This window comes from Kogia breviceps, chromosome 13, assembly GCF_026419965.1.
Source record: "Kogia breviceps isolate mKogBre1 chromosome 13, mKogBre1 haplotype 1, whole genome shotgun sequence".
NCBI lineage: Eukaryota > Metazoa > Chordata > Mammalia > Artiodactyla > Physeteridae > Kogia > Kogia breviceps.
Genome location: NC_081322.1, coordinates 2,082,024 through 2,101,470, shown reverse-complemented (window position 1 = coordinate 2,101,470; position 19,447 = coordinate 2,082,024). Strand labels below are relative to the sequence as shown.

General features: G+C 38.9%; 1 protein-coding gene across 21 annotated transcripts in view; it reads left to right on the top strand.

The window, feature by feature from the left end:
* LOC131768113 (COP9 signalosome complex subunit 8-like) overlaps positions 1-19,447 on the top strand; it is a 312,045-nt gene that overhangs the window by 28,181 nt on the left and 264,417 nt on the right. For 11 of the 21 annotated variants that reach the window (XR_010836166.1, XR_010836163.1, XR_010836160.1 and 8 more), the window contains one exon: positions 1,363-1,455. The exons of 7 other annotated variants lie outside the window; for them this stretch is intronic. Coding sequence is in view for 1 of the 14 variants with exons in the window: in XM_067011255.1 (XP_066867356.1) it covers positions 1,363-1,455 (93 nt within the window). In the remaining 13 variants the exon portion in view is untranslated. Of the gene's footprint in view, positions 1-309; positions 2,627-19,447 lie in introns of those variants that run through there. 3 more of the 21 variants (XR_010836170.1, XR_010836175.1, XR_010836174.1) reach the window with 3 other exon arrangements.

Sequence of the window (19,447 nt, the reverse complement as noted above, 5' to 3'; positions counted from 1 at the left end):
TGGCTAAGACACCGTGCTTCCACCGGAGGAGCACGGGTTCGATCCTCGGTCCGGGCACTAAGATCCCACATGCCAAGTGGAGTGGTATGGCCAAAAAAAACCCACAAAAAAATGTTGTCAGGACGACAACCCCAGGAATTTAAAAATAAACAACTCCTCCTTCTCTCTGGGACCTTGCCCTGCTTCTTCTGACCTTTACCCTAAAGCCCAATCAGTGACCTTATCAGCCAGTCAAGCTGACTTGGGTTAGGGTTGACGTAATGAGAACCTGAGCGTGCCATTGGCTATGTGAATATTCCTCCTCTCCAGAAACGGACCAGAATCATGAGAATGGAGCCCTCAGTGGTGGCCTGGTCTGGCTGCAGAGAAATCAACTGGCTTCTAAGGACCACTGTGATGTCTTGTCATCAAATCTCTCAGCTGGATTACAGCTCAGTGCCTTCCATTCGGTCACTCTCAATAACAATGCAAGGCTATCAGAGGGAAACTTGAACTGGCCGGAATGTGTTGATTATGCTGGAGCTGCAGCTGTGCAGGAAACTGGGCACAGGGTGACATGCACTGGGCTCCAGAAGGTCCGAGGCCTTCCATGTGGCTTCCAGGAACAATTCAAGGTGTGGATTCTGACTTATAAAACTGGCTGTGTTTTGGATTCTAGTTACTTTAGAAATCAGCTCTGACCTTATGGTTAAAGTTCCCAAATTTACACCTCAGACACCCAGAAGCAACCCCCTCACTGGGAGAGCCAAGATGGTGAGAATTAATGGCTGCCTTCATCTGACAGAATCCTGCTTTGTAAATACAGACATTTCCCCCCGACTTGCCTCACTGAGCACAAATGCTGGTGTGGAGGAGGTACCACTTGGAAAACTTTGCCCCTCACACCTTAGTATCGCTGAGTGTTAACACATTTAAAATCCAATTTTTAAAAAGCGTAACAACAAATCCCAGTGTATATTTTAATAAGATACCTGTTTATGACTCCACACCACATATTGAATTGTATTAGATGATATATTTGAACCATGGCCTTCTCACTGACAAGCACATATCCCCATGACCAATAAGATTTGAATACATTAGGTGTAGTACCCTGTAAATACATTTTTTAAATCTGCCTTTTATTTATACCAAGTTTTTAAGAGGATTTGGAAGATTTTGTGTGTGTGTGTGTGAGATTGATTTAACCTGCATCCGCTTATACGCTTATTCTTTGAATGATCCAGTGAACTACTGGGTTGTCTGATAATTGACCATAAGGGTTCCCTGGAACCAGCAGCATCGCTGACAGTCAGGGACGCTCTTTTTCTGTAGTCTACAGAGTGCTTTAGGACCATTCTGTAACATTCTTTTCACCTGCAGGTCGTCTTCCTCATATTTTCTTCACAAAGAATAAAACAGAAGCAGAATGTTTAAGAGCTTTGCCCAAGGCCATCCAACAGATTAATAACAGAAGTAAGATTGGCATACTGTATCTCCTTGAAGAAAGCTTTTTACGTGTGTGCATTTCTCTACCAACTAAATTACCCTGTGACCTATCAGCAAAGTCAGTCTCGAGGTAAATTGTTCTCGTTGTCCTGTTAAAACATGGACACGGAGCACACATATCTGAGAAAGCCACATGTAAGAAACACGTAGAGCGAGAGCCGATTCAAAAAAAGCACGTAACTAATTAGGTACAACTGAAGATACGTAGCTTTGAAACTGAACAATTATCAACAGCTTCAAATACTCTTGCATTGGTGTAGAATGCTGGGGATACCCAAAGTTATTCATTCCCTTTCACAAACTTACCGGTACAGTCCTTAGCCTAAAAAACAAAGATGGTTAACAAAGCCTAACCACCTAATTGCCCAAGTAACCGTCTTTTCTTTGACAGTCCTCACTGTCTTGAGCAGGAAGGAAGTGGGAAACCAGAAGGACTGTAATCTATTATCTGCTACCACTGAGAGCAGTGATGAATTGTGACACTCGGAGAAAAAGCCTGGGGAGACTCATCCGATAAAGGCCGTGCTAGACGCTGCCTTCATCTTGCCTTCAAATGACTCACCTATAACTGTGGGTACCCCAGCTGTGTGGGGCAGGGGGAGAAGGAAAAGAGAGAGATTTGGTAGAAGAGTTGGAACAGGGTGGGCAAAAGGGATGACTGCACCAAAATAGCCCATCTCCTGGTCATGGTCCACATGCCTGTGAGTCAAACACACACACACACACACACACACACACACACACAACCACACCCAACCATGAATTCCTTATCTCTACAGATATTTTTCTGTTTTTCACACTTTTATTGAGATATGATTTACATATAATAAAATGCACCCATTCTAAGTATAAAGTTCAATGAGTCCTGACAAATATATACGTCTACATAACCACAACCACAATTAAGATATAGAATATTTCCATCACGCAAAAGAAGTTCCCTCATGCCACTCTGCAATCACCCCTACCAGCCTCCACCCTGGGCAAACACTGATCAGTTTTCTGTCATCGTAGATTCGTTTTGTTGGTTTTAGAATTCTCTATAAATGGAGTGTCTCCTTTTCGCAGTAAAATGTTTTTGAAATTTATCCATGACACTGCATATAACAAGAATAAAATAATCTCTTTTTAATGTTCAGTAGTAGTCCATTGACTAGTTGTATCACAAATTGCTTATCCATTCACTTATTGACGGATAGTTGAGTTGTGGGTTTTTTTGGCTATTATGGATAAATCTTCTATGGCTATTTTTGTAGGATAGACATATAATTTACTCACTCTTGGGACTGCTGGGTCTTATAACAGATACATGTTTAACTTTATAAGAATCTGCCAAACTGCTTTACAAAGTAGTTGCACCGTTTTGCTGGCCCACCAGCATTGTTTGAGATTTCCACTTACTCTAGTTTATTTACTTTTAGCCGTTCTAATGGATCTGTAGTGGTTTAATGTGGTTTAAATTTGCATTTAAATTTGCATTTTTTAAATTTGCATTTTCCTGTGGACTAATGTAGTTATGTATTTTTGACGTACTTAGTTGTCATTTGTATATCTTTGTTTTTAAGTGTCTTTTCAAATCTTTTTTTCTTTTTTTTTTCACTAAAGTATAGTTGACTGACAATGTTATATTAGTTTCGGGTGTCCCTACAGATGATTGAATGGAGAAGTGCATACACTAGGTGGCAGAACACAGGATGAATTCACATGCCAGGACCCTTGGTGCATACAGTGGACATTGAGTAGCACCTATCAAAGCCACACTTCTCCTAGTCACTAGAAAGTACGTGAATAAAAGTAAATCAAAAGGAGCTGCAATTGTAACACTGTTTTACTAAAGCTAATCTGGCTGCCAAGTATAATCAAAAGAGATTTTGTTTGCTTGATTTAAGCCCTAGAGCTTGTAGCTGTTGGCTTTTATGATTAAGACATCCATTTTGAGAAAATCCTTTAATTGTTCAGCTTTTTAAACCTTAATGCTTGGATACCACTCTGAAGGTTTTCTTGTCTCCCTTCTGTCCTACACTCTGTAAAACGTCAGCCCCACATCATTCTTCCAGGATCCGGTGGAAAGCTGACCGGAAGTATCATGAACTGCGATGACCAAACACATTAAAATAAAAGTTATTTCTTTTCCATGAATGAGAAACTATTATAAAATTTTAGATAGCTCAAAATTAAAATTAAGTTTCAAATAATCCTAGAATCAGTCAATATGAATTATGGGATAACAGCAATGAAGAAATCATGTTTCTATAAACACTTTCATCCTATAGAAAACGTTTAAAAAATATTCTTAATGAAGTGTTTCAAAAACCTAGATTGAAACAAAGAGAAAAACTTATTTGAAATACTGATATGAAGTCTGGTTGAATTATTTTGGTATAAATTAGAAATTAAATATAGATAGTTATTAGATATTAAAATAATAGACATCAATTAGCTATAAAACGGTGTCATGTAAACATATTCTGATTAGACCCTACAAGATCCATAGATGGATTTCACAGTTAGCATGTCCTGTAAAACTGTATGAAAACTTGTGTACCTATATGAAGATATCTTCCTTCCAAATCTCAAATGGGCCCATGACATATATAAGAAAGCTTTAAAACCACTCACCCAAAGGATATATTTTATGCAATTCAAGTCCTTTTTAGTAACCAGTAATGCTTTTCTTTTTTTGTAAGATTTTTTTTTTTTTTTGATGTGGACCAATTTTTTTTAAGTCTTTATTGAATTTGCTACAGTATTGCTTCTGTTTTATGTTTTGGTTTTTTGGCCAAGAAGCATGAAAGATCTTAGTCCCCTGACCAGGGAACGAACCTGTTCCCCTGCATTGGGAGTGTGGAATCTTAACCACTGGACTGCCAGGGAATTCCCCTGCATTGCTTTTTTTTTTTTTTAATGGTTCTTCCAACCCAAAGTTGTTGTACTTACAACTGTCAAGGCATTATCTCAAACATTTGTAATACTTGGTCTATGCACTCATTGCAAAATGTGAATTCCTTTTCATCATCCATGCTGTACAGAGAAAAGGAAAGAAGAACCTAACGAAGATGATCATAAACTAACAAGAGTGGCTTTAGAACCTTAGAGGATTTATTTAAAAACCAAAACATCTGTATATTTATGTCCATGCTAGGTTAATTATGCTTCTCGAACTTGGAGAAGTGGCCTTCTGTAGGTGTCCTGTGTGTCCCAGCAGTGCATTCCTCTCTCATCACCCAAGCAGTATGTTCTAGGGGTTCCTCCTATGAGGGCTGCATGGGTCCTTCCATCGTGGTATCTATGTAGGTGGTCTGGTAGGCTTGGTTGGCCCCCAGTCTGGTTGGTTGCCAGGCCCTGCCTTGTGTGGAGGCTGCTGGCTGCCGTTGAGTGGGGCCTACAGGTGGCTGGATGAGGAACCCTAGGGGGCCCCAGGGCTAGTGCTGGCTCACTGGTGGGCAGAGTTAGGGTTCTGAAGATTCTGGGTCTGTTGCGCACCCACTGGCAGGTGAGGCCAGATCCTGGGGTTAGTGCCGGATTAGTGGCAGACAGAGCTGGTTCCTGGAGTCTGGCTGCAGGGCCCAGGGATCCCAGAGCTCACTTCAGATCTTGCGGGGGCTGGTGGGGAGGAGTTCCTGACACAGTTAGGTATGGGGTCCGGGTGTCCCAAAGGTTACATTGGCCTGCTAGCGAGCAGGGCCAGGACCCAGCTGGTCCCAGGGTAGGGTCTGGCCTGCGTTGTCGGATTGTGGTTTTCTTGCTTCTGGTGTCTGTCCCCTGGTGAGGGAGGCTGGTCTAAAGACTTGTGCAGGCTTCCTGGTGGGAGGGCCTAGAGCCTGCCCACTGGTGAGTGCAGTTGGGTCTTGGCCCTCTGGTGGACTGGGTCATGTCTAAGGGCCTGTCTAGAGGTGGATGTGGGCTCTTTAGTCTTTAGGCAGCCTGTCTGCTGATGGGTAGGGCTGTGTCTCCACCCACTTAGTTGTTTGGCCTGAGGCATCCCAGCACTGGTGCCTGCAGACTCTTGGATGGGGCCAGGTATTGGTGCTAATAACCAGGATGGCAGCCTTCGGGAGTGTTCATGAGGTTTGAATGTTCCCCAATATGTCCGACACCAGTGTCTATGACCCCAGGGTGAGCTGCAGGCCACCCCCTGCCTCTACAGGAGACTCTCCAAGACCAGCAGGTAGGTCTAGCCCGGGCTCCTATCATATTACTGCTTTTGCATGAGATTTCATGTGGGCCTTTAAGAGTGAAATCTGTTTCCCTCAGTCCTGTGGGGCTCCTGCAGTTAAGCCCTGCTGGCCTTCAAAGCCAAAGGCTCTGGGGGCTCATCCTCCCCATCCCAGACCCCCGGGCTGGGGAGCCTGATGTGGGGCTCAGAGCTCCCACTCCTGTGGGAGAACCTCTGCAATATAATTATTCTCCAGTTTCTGGGTTGCCCACCTTGGGGCTATAGGACTTGATTAGATTATATCACGAGTTCACCCCTCCTGCCTGTCTCATTGTAGTTCCTTTTTTATGGCTTTATTGTAGAAGATCTTATCTGGTAGGTTCCAGTCTTTTTCATCAATGGTTGCTCTACAGATAGCGGTGATCTTGTTTTGCTCATGAGAGGAGGTGAGCTATAACTGAATCACTTTGCTATACACCTGAAACACTGTAAATCAACTATACTTCAATAAAAAAATTAAAAACAAAAACACATATATACTGCCCAATTTCATTATCCATAAATTACAAAGCAGTTTTACTTTTTTAATTATCTTTCAGAGAGAAAAAAACTTTCTCTGCATTTTAAAGGTATTCATAGGCACTATAATTACCTTATATAAGATTATTTGGCAATGTGTTTAATGGTTTGAATACTAAATAGTAACCTTTAAACAGCATGCACTTTCTTTGCTTAAACAAATACGCAGTCTTTCATTTCCAGAACAATCTCATAAAAAATTGAATAGCTTCTCTTCTTTACTGTCCAGGAGAGATGAGCAAAGGCCAGAATATTTTTTTTATCCAAAAAATGTATTTTTCTTCTTCTCCAGACTTCTGCATATCAAAAGCTTCATAACTAGGGAGGACAAAAAAAAGTTTTCACAAAGCTGGACAGTCTAAAGTTCTCTGTGCAATGGAAAATAACTTGTCAACACAATTAAGAATTAATGCTCAATTGTTGTCAATATGTATCATGCAGATGAAAGGAACACATGGTTCTTTGACAATTTGTGTCAACTTGTTTTACTAACATTATGTAAACACAATTCAAGAGAAATTTTGAAGAAGCCATAGACTGCCAGTATTGCAGCCTTGTCTTTATGTGTTTTCTGGTTAAGTATCATCAAGTTTTGTTTTGTTTTTTTGAAATATAGTTGATTTACAATGTTGTGTTAGTTTCTGGTGTACAGCAGAGTGATTCAGTTATACATATATTTGTATATATACATATATGTATATATATATATACATATATTCTTTTTCAAATTATACATACATATATATATATATATATATATATATATATATATATATATATATATATATACACACGTATATATTCTTTTTCAGATTCCTTTCCCTTACAGGTTATTGCAAAATATTGAGTATAGTTCTCTGTGCTATACTGTAGGTCCTTGTTGGTTATCTATTTTATATATAGTAGTGTGTGTATGTTAATCCCAAGCTCCTAATTTATCTCTCTCCCCCTTTCCCATTTGGTAACCATAAGTTTGTTTTCTATGTCTGTGAGTCTGTTTCTGTTTTGTAAATAAGTTCATTTGTATCATATTTTAGATTCCACATATAAGAAGTACCACATAATTTTCCTTCTCTTTCTGACTTACCTCACTTTTTATAGTAATCTCTAACTCCATCCATGTTACCGTAAATGGCACTATTTCATTCTATTTTATGGCTGAGTAATATTCCATTATGTATATATACCACATCTTATTTATCCATTCATCTGTTGAAGTAACACCAAGTGTTGAAAGTTGACTACAGACTCACGTAACTCATAAGGCATAATCTCAAACTTTTGTAATTTACAGCCTCTGCACACATTACATCCCAGTTAGTCATAAATGGACTCCAAAATCAAAAGAAAAAAAAATCAAAGGAGGAAAGGAAAAGATATTTAGACATTTCACTTTGGGTCAAGTTTTCAAGGGTTTGGTTATTGGTTTTCTGTGTAATATTACCTTGCAGGACAGCAGTCAAACTCCTTATTCTCTATATCCATTTTTTTATAACTTTATCCTAGAATTACATATCTAGATTTGATTCCCAATTTAGCAGTGTGCTTAAGGTCATGGGCTTTGGGACCAGACAGACCTGAATTCCAGGCCCAGCCCCACCATCTACAGACAGAGAGACCTCAGTCACTTATATAATGTGTGTAAGCCTTCATTTTCTTGTTTATGAAATGTGTATGGTTCACTTAATACTCCAAAAAACCTGACTCATAGTGTTTCTGTGAAAATCAAATGAGCTGATCTATATAACTGTGCAATGTCTGGCACAGAGTAACTGCCAGCAACTGTCAGCCATTGTTATGAAAATATATCTATACAAATGTCTGCTCCTGCCTAGCTGTTAACTCACTGTACGCTAAGGTGTCTTCTACCTCATCTCCATCCTTCTTGGAGGATGCCACTCTTCCAAGTGCCACTCATACATGAAGACTCTCTGATATACCTCCTCATAAAACCTTCTGTAAGAATTTTCTCACTCTTTTCTCATCACATAATTATTGACTACATATATCATTTGATAGTTAATTCTTTATTGACTATCTGCTATCTATCTGTATTTTTGTAAACTATTAGTTACACTATTATTTCAATTTTTGTGGTTTATGATGTCAAGGATTTATGTTCAGTATCACAAACCAGTCTGTAAATTCTTTAATGGCAAGCATAATCTTTAGCTTTTTCTATTTTCCATAATACCTAATAGAATGTCCTGTCCTTGAATGCACTACATAGTGTTAATTTAACTTGAAGTCTGGGAGATTGGTACAAGATGGCGGAGTAGAAGGATGTGCTCTCACTCCCTCTTGCGAGAGCACTGAAATCACAACTAACTGGTGAACAATCATTGACAGAAAGACACTGGAACTCACCAAAAAAGATACCCCACATCCAAAGACAAAGGAGAAGCCACAATGAGATGGTAGGAGGGGTGGAATCACAGTAAAATCAAATCCCATAATTGCTGGGTGGGTGACTCACAGACTGGAGAACACTTATACCACAGAAGTACATCCACTGGAGTGAAGGTTCTGAGCCCCATGTCAAGCTTCTCAGTCTGGGGGCCTGGCAACGGGAGGAGGAATTCCTAGAGAATCAGACTTTGAAGCCTAGCAGAATTTGATTGTAGGACTTTGACAGGACTGGGGGAAACAGAGACTCCACTCTTGGAGGGCACACACAAAGTAGTGTGTGCATCGGGACCCAGGGGAAGGAGCGGTGACCCCAGGGGAGACTGAACCAGACCTACCTGCTAGTGTTGGAGGGTCTCCTGCAGAGGCGGGGGACAGCTGTGGCTCACCATGGGGACAAGAACACTGGCAGCAGAAATTCTGGGAAGTACTCCTTAGCGTGAGCCCTCCCAGAGTCTGCCATTAGCCCCACCAAAGAGCCCGGGTGGGCTCCAGTGTTGCATCTTCTCAGGCCAAACAACCAACAGGGAGGGAATTCAGCCAAACCCATCAGCAGACAAGTGGATTAAAGTTTTACTGAGCTCTGCCCACCAGAGCAACAGCCAGCTGTACCAACCACCAGTCCCTGCCATCAGGAAACTTGCTCAAGCCTCTTAGATAGCCTCATCCACCAGAGGGCAGACAGCAGAAGCAAGATGAACTACAATCCTGCAGTCTGTGGAAGATAAAACACATTCACAGAAAGATACACAAGATGAAAAGGCAGAGAGCTATGTACCAGATGAAGGAACAAGATAAAACCCCAGAAAAACAACTAAATGAAGTGGAGATACGCAACTTTCCAGAAAAAGAATTCAGAATAATGATAGTGAAGATGATCCAGGACCTTGGAAAAAGAATGGAGGCAAAGATCGAGAAGATGCAAGAAATATTTAACAAAGACCTAGAGGAATTAAAGAACAAACAAACAGAGATAAACAATACAATAATTGAAATGAAAAATACACTAGAAGGAATCAGTAGAATAACTGAGGCAGAAGAACAGATAAGTGACCTGGAAGACAGAATGGTGTAATTCACTGCTGCGGAACAGAATAAAGAAAAAAGAATGAAAGAAATGAAGACAGCCTAAGAGACCTCTGGGACAACATTAAACGAAACAACATTCTCATTATAGGTGTCCCAGAAGGAGAAGAGAGAGAGAAAGGGACTGAGAAAATATTTGAAGGGGTTATAGTCGAAAACTTCCCTAACATGGGAAAGGAAATAGCCACCCAAGTCCAGGAAGTGCAGAGAGTCTGATACAGGATAAACCCAAGGAGAAACACGCCGAGACACATAGTAATGAAATTGGCAAAATTTAAAGACAAAGAAAAGTTATTGAAAGCAACAAAGGAAAAATGACAAATAATATACAAGGGAACTCCCACAAGGTTCAACTGATTTCTCAGCAGAAACTCTACAAGCCAGAATGGAGTGACATAACATATTTAGTGATGAAAGGGAAGAACCTACAACCAAGGTTACTCTACCCAGCAAGGATCTCCTTCAGATTCAATAGAGAAATCAAAGGCTTTACAGACAAGCAAAAGCTAAGAGAATTCGGCACCACCAAACCAGCTCTACAACAAATGGTAAAGGAACTTCTCTAGGTGGGAAACACAAGAGAAGAAAAGAACCTACAAAAACAAACCCAAAACAATTAAGAAAATGGTCATAGGAACATACATATCAATAATTACTTTAAACATGAATGGATTAAATGCTCCAACTAAAAGACACAGGCTCGCAGAATGGATGCAAAAACAAGATCCATATATATGCTGTCTACAAGAGACCCACTTCAGACATAGGGACACATACAGCCTGAACGTGAGGGGATGGAAGAAGATATTCCATGCAAATGGAAATCAAAAGAAAGCTGGAGTAACAGTACTCATATCAGATAAAATAGACTTTAAAATAAAGAATGTTACAAGAGACAAAGAAGGACACTACATAATGATCAAGGGATCAATCCAAGAAGAAGATATAACAATTATAAATATACATGCTCCCAACATAGGAGCACCTCAATACATAAGGCAACTGCTAACAGCTATAAAAGAGGAAATCAAGAGTAACACAATAATAGTGCAGGACTTTAACACCTCACTTACACCAATGGACAAATTATCCAAAGAGAAAATTACTAAGGAAACACAAGCTTTACATGACACAATATACCAGATAGATTTAATTGATAGTTATAGGATATTCCATCCAAAAACAGCAGATTACACTTTCTTCTCAAGTGCCCGCAAAACATTCTCCAGGATAGACCACATCTTGGGTCACAAATCAAGCCTCAATAAATTTAAGAAAATTGAAATCATATCAAGCATCTTTTCTGACCACAATGCTATGAGATTAGAAATCAATTACAGGGGAAAAAATGTAAAAAACACTAACACATGAAGGCTAAACAATATGCTACTAAATAACCAAGAGATCACTGCAGAAATCAAAGAGGAAATCAAAAAATACATAGAGACAAATGACAATGAAAACACGACGATCCAAAACCTGTGGGATGCAGCAAAAGCAGTTCTAAGAGGGAAGTTTATAGCAATACAAGCCTACCTCAAGAAACAAGAAAAATCTCAAATAATCTAACCTTACACCTGAAGGAACTAGAGAAAGAAGAACAAACAAAACCCACAGTTAGTAGAAGGAAAGAAATCATAAAGATCAGAGCAGAAACAAATGAAATAGAAACAAAGAAAACAATAGCAAAGATCAATAAAACTAAAAGCTGGTTCTTTGAGAAGATAAACAAAATTGATAAACCATTAGCCAGACTCATCAAGAAAAAGAGGGAGAAGACTCAAATCAATAAAATTGGAAATGAAAAAGGAGAGGTTACAATGGACACTGCAGAAATACAAAGCATCCTAAGAGAATACTACAAGCAACTCTATGCCAATAAAGTGTACAACCTGGAAGAAATTGACACATTCTTAGAAAGGTATAACCTTCCAAGACTGAACCAGGAAGAAATAGAAAATATGAACAGAACAAATAATATAATTGAAACTGTGATTAAAAATCTCCCAGCAAACAAAAGTCAAGAATCAGATGGCTTCACAGCTGAATTCTATCATTTAGAGAAGAGCTAACACCCATCCTTCTCAAACTCTTCTAAAAAACTGCAGAGGAAGGAACACTCCCAAACTCATTCTATGAGGCCACCATCACCCTGATACCAAAACCAGACAAGGATACTACAAAAATAGAAAATTACAGACTAATATCACTCATGAATATAGATGCAAAAATTCTCAACAAAATACTAGCAAACAGAATCCAACAACACATTAAAAGGATCATACACCATGATCAAGTGAGATTTATCCCAGGGATGCAAGGATTCTTCCATATATGCAATTCAATCAATGTGATACACCATATTAACAAACTGAAGAATAAAAACCATATGATCATCTCAATAGATGCAGAAAAAGCTTTTGACAAAATTCACAACCATTTATGAGGAAAACTCTCCAGAAAGTGGAGAGGGAACCTACCTCAACATAATACAGGCCATATACAACAAACCCACAACAAACATCATTCTCAGTGGTGAAAAACTGAAAACATTTCCTCTAAGATCAGGAACAAGACAAGGATGTCCACTCTCACCACTATTATTCAACATAGTTTTGGAAGTCCTAGCCATGGTAATCAGAGAAGAAAAAGAAATAAAAGGAATACAAATTGGAAAAGAAAAATTAAAACTGTCACTGTTTGCAGATGATATGATACTATACATAGAGAATCCTAAAGATGCCACCAGAAAACTACTAGAGCTAGTCAATGAATTTGGTAAAGTTGCAGGATATAAAATTAATGCACAGAAATCTCTTGCGTTCCTATACACTAATGATGAAAAATCTGAAAGAAAAATTAAGGAAACACTCCCATCTACCATTGCAACAAAAAGAATAAAATACCTAGGAATAAACCTACCTAGAGAGACAAAACACCTGTATGCAGAAAACTATAAGACACTGATGAAAGAAATTAAAGATGATACAAACTGATGGAGAGATATACCATGTTTTTGGACTGGAAGAATCAATACTTTGAAAATGACTCTACTACCCAAAGCAATCTACAGATTCAGTGCAATCCCTATCAAATTATCAATGGCATTTTTTACAAAACTAGAAAATTCTTAAAACTTGTATGGAGCCACAAAAGACCCTGAATAGCCAAAGCAGTCTTGAGGGAAAAGAATGGAGCTGGGGGAATCAGACTCCCTGACTTCAGACTATACTACAAAGCTACAGTCATCAAGACAATATGATACTGGACAAAAAGAGAGATATAGGTCAATGGAACAGGATAGAAAGCCCAGAGATAAACCCACACACATATGGTCCACTTATCTATGACAAAGGAGGCAAGCATATACAATGGAGAAAAGACAGACTCTTTAATAAGTGGTGCTGGGAAAACTGGACAGCTACATGTAAAAGAATGAAATTAGAACACTCCCTAACACCATACACAAAAATAAACTCAAAATGGATTCGAGACCTAAGTGTAAGACTGGACACCATAAAACTCTTAGAGGAAAACATAGGAAGAACACTCTTTGACATAAATCACAGCAAGATCTTTTTTGATCCACCTCCTAGAGAAATGGAAATAAAAACAAAAATAAGCAAATGGGACCTACTGAAACTTAAAAGCTTTTGCAAAGCAAAGGAAACTACAAACAAGACAAAAAGACAACCCTCAGAATGGGAGAAAATATTTGCAAAAGAATCAATGGACAGAGAATTAATCTCTAAAGTATATAAACAGCTCATGCAGCTCAATATTAAAAAAACAAACCCAATCCAAAAAATGGGCAGAAGAGCTAAATAGACATTTCTCCAAAGAAGACATACAGATGTCCAAGAAGCACATGAAAAGCTGCTCAGCATCACTAATTTTTAGAGAAATGCAAATCAAAACTACAATGAGGTATCACCTCACACCAGCTAGAATGAGCATCATCAGAAAATCTACAAACAGCAAGTGCTGGAGAGGGTGTGGAGAAAAGGGAACCCTCTTGTATTGTTGGTGGGAATGTAAACTGATACAGCCACTATGGAGAACAGTATGGAGGTTCCTTAAAAAACTACAAATGGAGCTACCATATGACCCAGCAATCCCACTACTGGGCATATACCCACAGAAAACCATAATTCAAAAAGACACATGCACCCCAGTGTTCATTGCAAAACTATTTACAGTAGACAGGTCATGGAAGAAACCTAAATGCCCATCGACCACTGAATGGATAAAGAAGATGTGGTTCATATATACAATGGAATATTACTCAGCCATAAAAAGGAACGAAATTGGGTCATTTGTTGAGATGTGGATGAATCTAGAGACTGTCATACAGAGTGAAGTAAGTCAGAAAGAGAAAAAAACAAATATCGTATATTAATGCATATATGTAGAACATAGAAAAATGGTACAGATGAACTGCTTTTGCAGGGCAGAAATTGAGACACAGATGTAGAGAACAAATGTATGGACACCAAGGGGGGAAAGCAGTGGGGGGGGGGGTGATGAATTGGGCAATGGGGATTGACGTGTATACACTGATGGTGATAAAATGGATGACTAATAAGAACCTGCTGTATAAAAAAATAAGATAAAATTCAAAAGCAAAAAAAAATGAATAAGACAGTAAGTTTTGTATTATTTGTATTTTACCATGATCAAAATTTTTTAAGAAATTTAATTCTGTAGCTGTGAGAGAGAGAGAGAGAGAGAGAGAGAGAGAGAGAGAGAGAGAGAGAGAGAGAGAGAGAGACTTTCTAAAACTATCTCAAATATATTTATGTCTACAAACCCAGGCCTGTAGCACTGAGCTACACAACTAGACTTGGAGGTATGAGAAATTGTTGTAGCCAGTGGTATCCTGAGCTAGACTGTACTATTGCAAGAGCAGATGATGTACATCTCTTTCCCAACTCTGCATGCAGTGAAGTCTCATCAGCAGTTTGAAACCAGCCATAATGTCTCATCTCTTTAGTTCTTCTCTTTCATTCGCTTTCTTTCTTCATTTCTTTTATTCTTTTCTTTCCTCCCTTCCTTCCTTCCCTGCCTCCCTCCCCTCTCCTCCTCCTTTCTCTTTCTCTCTCTTTCTCTTTCTCTCTCTCTCTCTCTTTCTTCCTTTCTTGGTGACCAAGTTGTTTTACATTTACCAGCATATCACTGGTTAGAATCCACAAAGATAGATTTACAGCCATCCATAAGGTGTATATAGATTGAAATACATCTTTAATTATTGCACAAACTCAGATAATCTATGCTTCTTTGCCAAAATCAGAGGGCATTCTGTGCACATAGAAATAACCTAGTCATACTATTAGTGGAGAGAATCTATGGTTACCATTTAAACATTAATTTCCTTTGCAAATCATCCTGATATTTAGCAGGGAGTCCATGTCTTTGTATAGTTCAGCTATGGCTTAGTAGTTATTTTCCAGGGATAGTGTGTATGTATAACTTGTAATCCTCCCAAACCATAAGCTCCTTAGAGGAATTCACTAGATTAAAGAGAAGTGTCAATCAAGGGGTATACTAATGACTGTGCTAGGCTCAGAGTATTCACACATGAAAAAAAAAATATATATATATATCCATTTATTAATTAATTTTAAAATCTAACATTTCTGAAGATAAGATGGAATTTAAAAGAAAAAGAGTATGTTCTGGAAACTAAACACTTATCAGTGCACAGGTATATTCTCAGCCTTGGAGATGTAGCTAGAGATTACAGCAGCTTTTTCTCTATGTGTCTCTTTTTGTCATTTGTTGTGTAATTCAAGCTTCAGTTTTTTAAAGTTTCCATTGTCCGTATTAGGTCAGCAATATACTCCTTGAGAAACTTACATTTGTTCTTTAAAACCATGAGCTGGACTGTTGTTGTTTTAAAGCACCTCAAATTCAGATCCTGGAGTCAGCTCCAGGCCTCCCTGCGTGGCACCCAGGAGAAGCATTCTTTAGGTCATTGTGAAAAGGAAAAAGGAACCAGGGGAGGGCACATTAGTACAATCTTGTTTTACATGTGGTACATTTTTCTGCCAAGAAAAGATTTCTTATGAAGGCAAATATAAACACCACCGAAGATAAAAACATCATTCCACACCAGAATCACATACTGGAAGTCCAGTGATCCATCAGATACACTCAAGACAAGACTTTATTGTAGATGAGCCTAGAAATACATCTTGAATCTCAGGAAAACCAGAAACTTTCTCTTACCACACAGGCACTGCTATAAATCACCTTAAGCAAGAGACCCAGAGGAGAGCTGAATCCCTAGGACACAAGTGGAACAGACAAAAACTTCTAACTCCCTTGTGATAAACGAAACTTTAATGACCAGATTTCCTCATTTTGTGACTTCCCAATTTTTCCAGTTCAGGATCCAGGTTCTGGAAGGCTTCCCGTGCTCCCCTCCTCCCTCAGTGGTCGCCTGCAGGCAGACTGAATCTAGGGCCCACCTGCTCTGTTAAAATGAGGACCAGCCATGTTATAGGCATATTAGTATTGTCAACTGAAAAAACACAACCTAAAAGTTGAGAGTTGTGTTTTATTCAGTGGACGTATCTGAGGACTTAAGCCCAGGACGCAGCATCTCAGATAATTCTGAGAGACTGCTCGGAAGAGACAAGGGGGGAACCTGGATACATAGGAGTTTTTGCAACAAAAGACCAGGTAGTTGGAACATCAAAAGATTACTGTTAATAAAGGAAAACCAGACATCTCAAGTTAAGGAATTTAGTGCTTTTCTATGTATGGGAAGATACAAGAGTGTGGGCTCTCTGAAATCATTCCTTTGATCTGCACCTCAGCTGTCTGGGGCCTGTATCCTGTGCTTTCTCACCCTGAGTCTCCTCGGGGTGCACCGTCGGGGTGGCTGCAGCAGCTGACTGCTAGATGTGGGGGGCATCCTGCCTCCACCCTGAGTTCCCTCAGGGTCCACCGCAGGGCGGCTGTAATGTGATGGCTTGAGGGCTGCAACATCCTTTGTTTAGTGATATGGCAAGCAATACTTCAGTCCACAGTATTTAGGTGAGGATCTCACGCAGATGTTAACAGAAGAAAATAAGGAACATTTGTGGACAGAAATTGCACATCTCTGGCATACATTTTGTGACAGGAACAAACGTTCCAAGCACTTACCTTTTGTGGGATCACTTGAACCTCTGTGCTCACATTCTAAACTAGGAGGGCATCCACTACGGAACGTCTAAATAGAGACCCGAGATTATGGTGCTTCCTAGGGCATGGCAGCAAGGAAAAACATCCCAACTAAAAAGGCAGTTTACTCTGTAAACAGTAACTTTAAATTGACATTTGACTTCAGATAAGTTGAAACATCTGAGCCCGAGTCCCATGCCAAATTAAAACATACATAAAAACCATACTTTGGGGTTACAAAGCTTTCAGAGATGGAGTGGGAATGTAAGTATATCCCTTACACAGACCTGTTCCTAAACATGTCTCTTCCGTGTTTAAAAATGCATCAGTTGTTTCCCATTACACCATGTAATCGAGTCCAGTGCTTCAGAATCGCATGCAAAGTGCCGATGGCTCAGCTTCTTCTGCCTCGCCAGCCACTCCTAGCACCCTTCCCGAACATTCTCTGTGCTGGTCACGTGGCATTCCTTTCAGTGATCTTGTTTTCAGGCCTTTACACAAGCTGCTCTGTACCCAAAGCTCTGACTAATCCCTGTATATTGGGGGGGTGGGGTCTCAGCTTGGAACTTTCTTTTTCTGGGAAACCTTTGCTGAGTCCTAAAGGCATGGTTGGGGGCCTCTCATGTTTCCCCCACACGCCAGCTGCTTCCTCAAGTGACACAACAATGTCTTCTAAGAGTCCATTCCCCTGTCTGTCTCTACTAATGAGCAGTCCACTTGCTGAGGGCAGGGACTCTGTTCATTCCATTCATGCTGTGTCCTCAGTATACTGCCTGCCTGTTAATAATCATTTGCCTAATTAATGAATACATGAAGCTCATAACTTTATTCTTTTTTAAATTTATTTTTCAATTTTTAATTTTTTTAAACATTTTATTGCAGCATAGTTGATTTACGATGTGTTAGTTTCAGGTGTACAGCAAAGTGAGTCAGCTAAACATAAATAAAAAGGAATAAATATATATATACAAAAAGAATATATATTCTTTTTTTAGATTCTCTGTCATTATATGTTATTACAGGGTATTGAGTATAGTTCCCTGTGCTATACAGTAGGTCCTTGTTGGTTATCTATTTTATATATAGTAGTGTGTATCTTTTAATCCCAAACTTCTAATTTATCCCCCCTACCTTTCCCCTTCAGTAATCATAAATTTGTTTTCTGTGTCTGTGAGTCTATTTCTGTTTTGTAAATAAGTTCATTTGTATCATTTTTTTAGATTCCACATATAAGCAATAATAAATGACATTTGTCTTTGTCTGGCTAACTTCACTTAATATGATAATCTCTAGGTCCATCCATGTTGCTGCAAATGGCATTATTTCATTCTTTTTTACAGCTGAGTAATATTCCATTGTATACATGTACTACATCTTCTTTATCTATTCTTCTGTCAATGGACATTTAGGTTACTTCCATGTCTTCACTACTGTAATAGTGCTGCTATGAATATTGAGATGCATGTATCTTTTTGAACTATGTTTTCCTCTGGATATATGCCCAGGAGTGGGATTGTAGGATCATATTGTAGTTCTATTTTTAGTTTTTTAAGGAACCACCATACTGTTCTCCACAGTGGCTGCGCCAATTTATATTCCCACCAACAGTGTAGGAGGGTTCCCTTTCCTCCACATCCTCTCCAGCATTTATTGTTTGTAGACTTTTTGATGTTGGCTATTCTGATTGGTGTGAGGTGGGACCTCTTTGCCGTTTTGATGTGCATTTTTCTAATAATTAGCGATGTTGAGCATCTTTAAATGTGTCTTTTGGCCATCTATATGTCTTCTTTGGAGAAATGTCTATTTAGATCTTCTGCCCATTTTTTGATTGGGTTGTTTGGTTTTTTTTTTTTTTTTTGAATTGAGCTATGTGAGCTGTTTGTATGTTGTGGAGATTAATCTCCTGTCAATCACATTATTTGCAAATATTTTCTCCCATTCTGAAGGTTGTCTTCTTGTTTATGGTTTCCCTTGCTGTGAAAAAGCTTTTAATTAGGTCCCATTTGTTTATTTTTGTTCTAATGTATAGAACATTATTCTGTAATGATTAAAGACCACATGTGCCTAAGTGGTTACTGTCATTGCAGGGAAATTCATGAGAGAAGAGAACTTGTCCTGTCCACCATTGTATCCCCAGCACTAATATCATACCTGACATACAGTAGATGCTCAATAAATATTTATTGAATAAAAAATTTGGAATATTGAGTAACATTTAAAATGTAATTAAAGTCCTTGACATAGTGGTTAATGTGATGTTAATATTAATATCTCTAACAAGAATGCTAAACATTTTCAGATCTGTTAACATCATAATAACCCAGGGGGAAATTACTATTCTTTCTATAGCAGTCATTGCTACTGTCAAAATTTATAACTTTGCCTATTGCAGATCAAGAACTTTTTCCCTCTTAGGTATTATCCTGAATAAATAATTCCTAGTTTGTTGCATAGTATTTTCAGATTTGCATCTTTGAATTTCAGTAATAGCTAGTCTCCTTGCAATAGGTTACTTTGCAAATACATAAAAGTGTTTCCTGGCTCCCATAATAGACACACAGT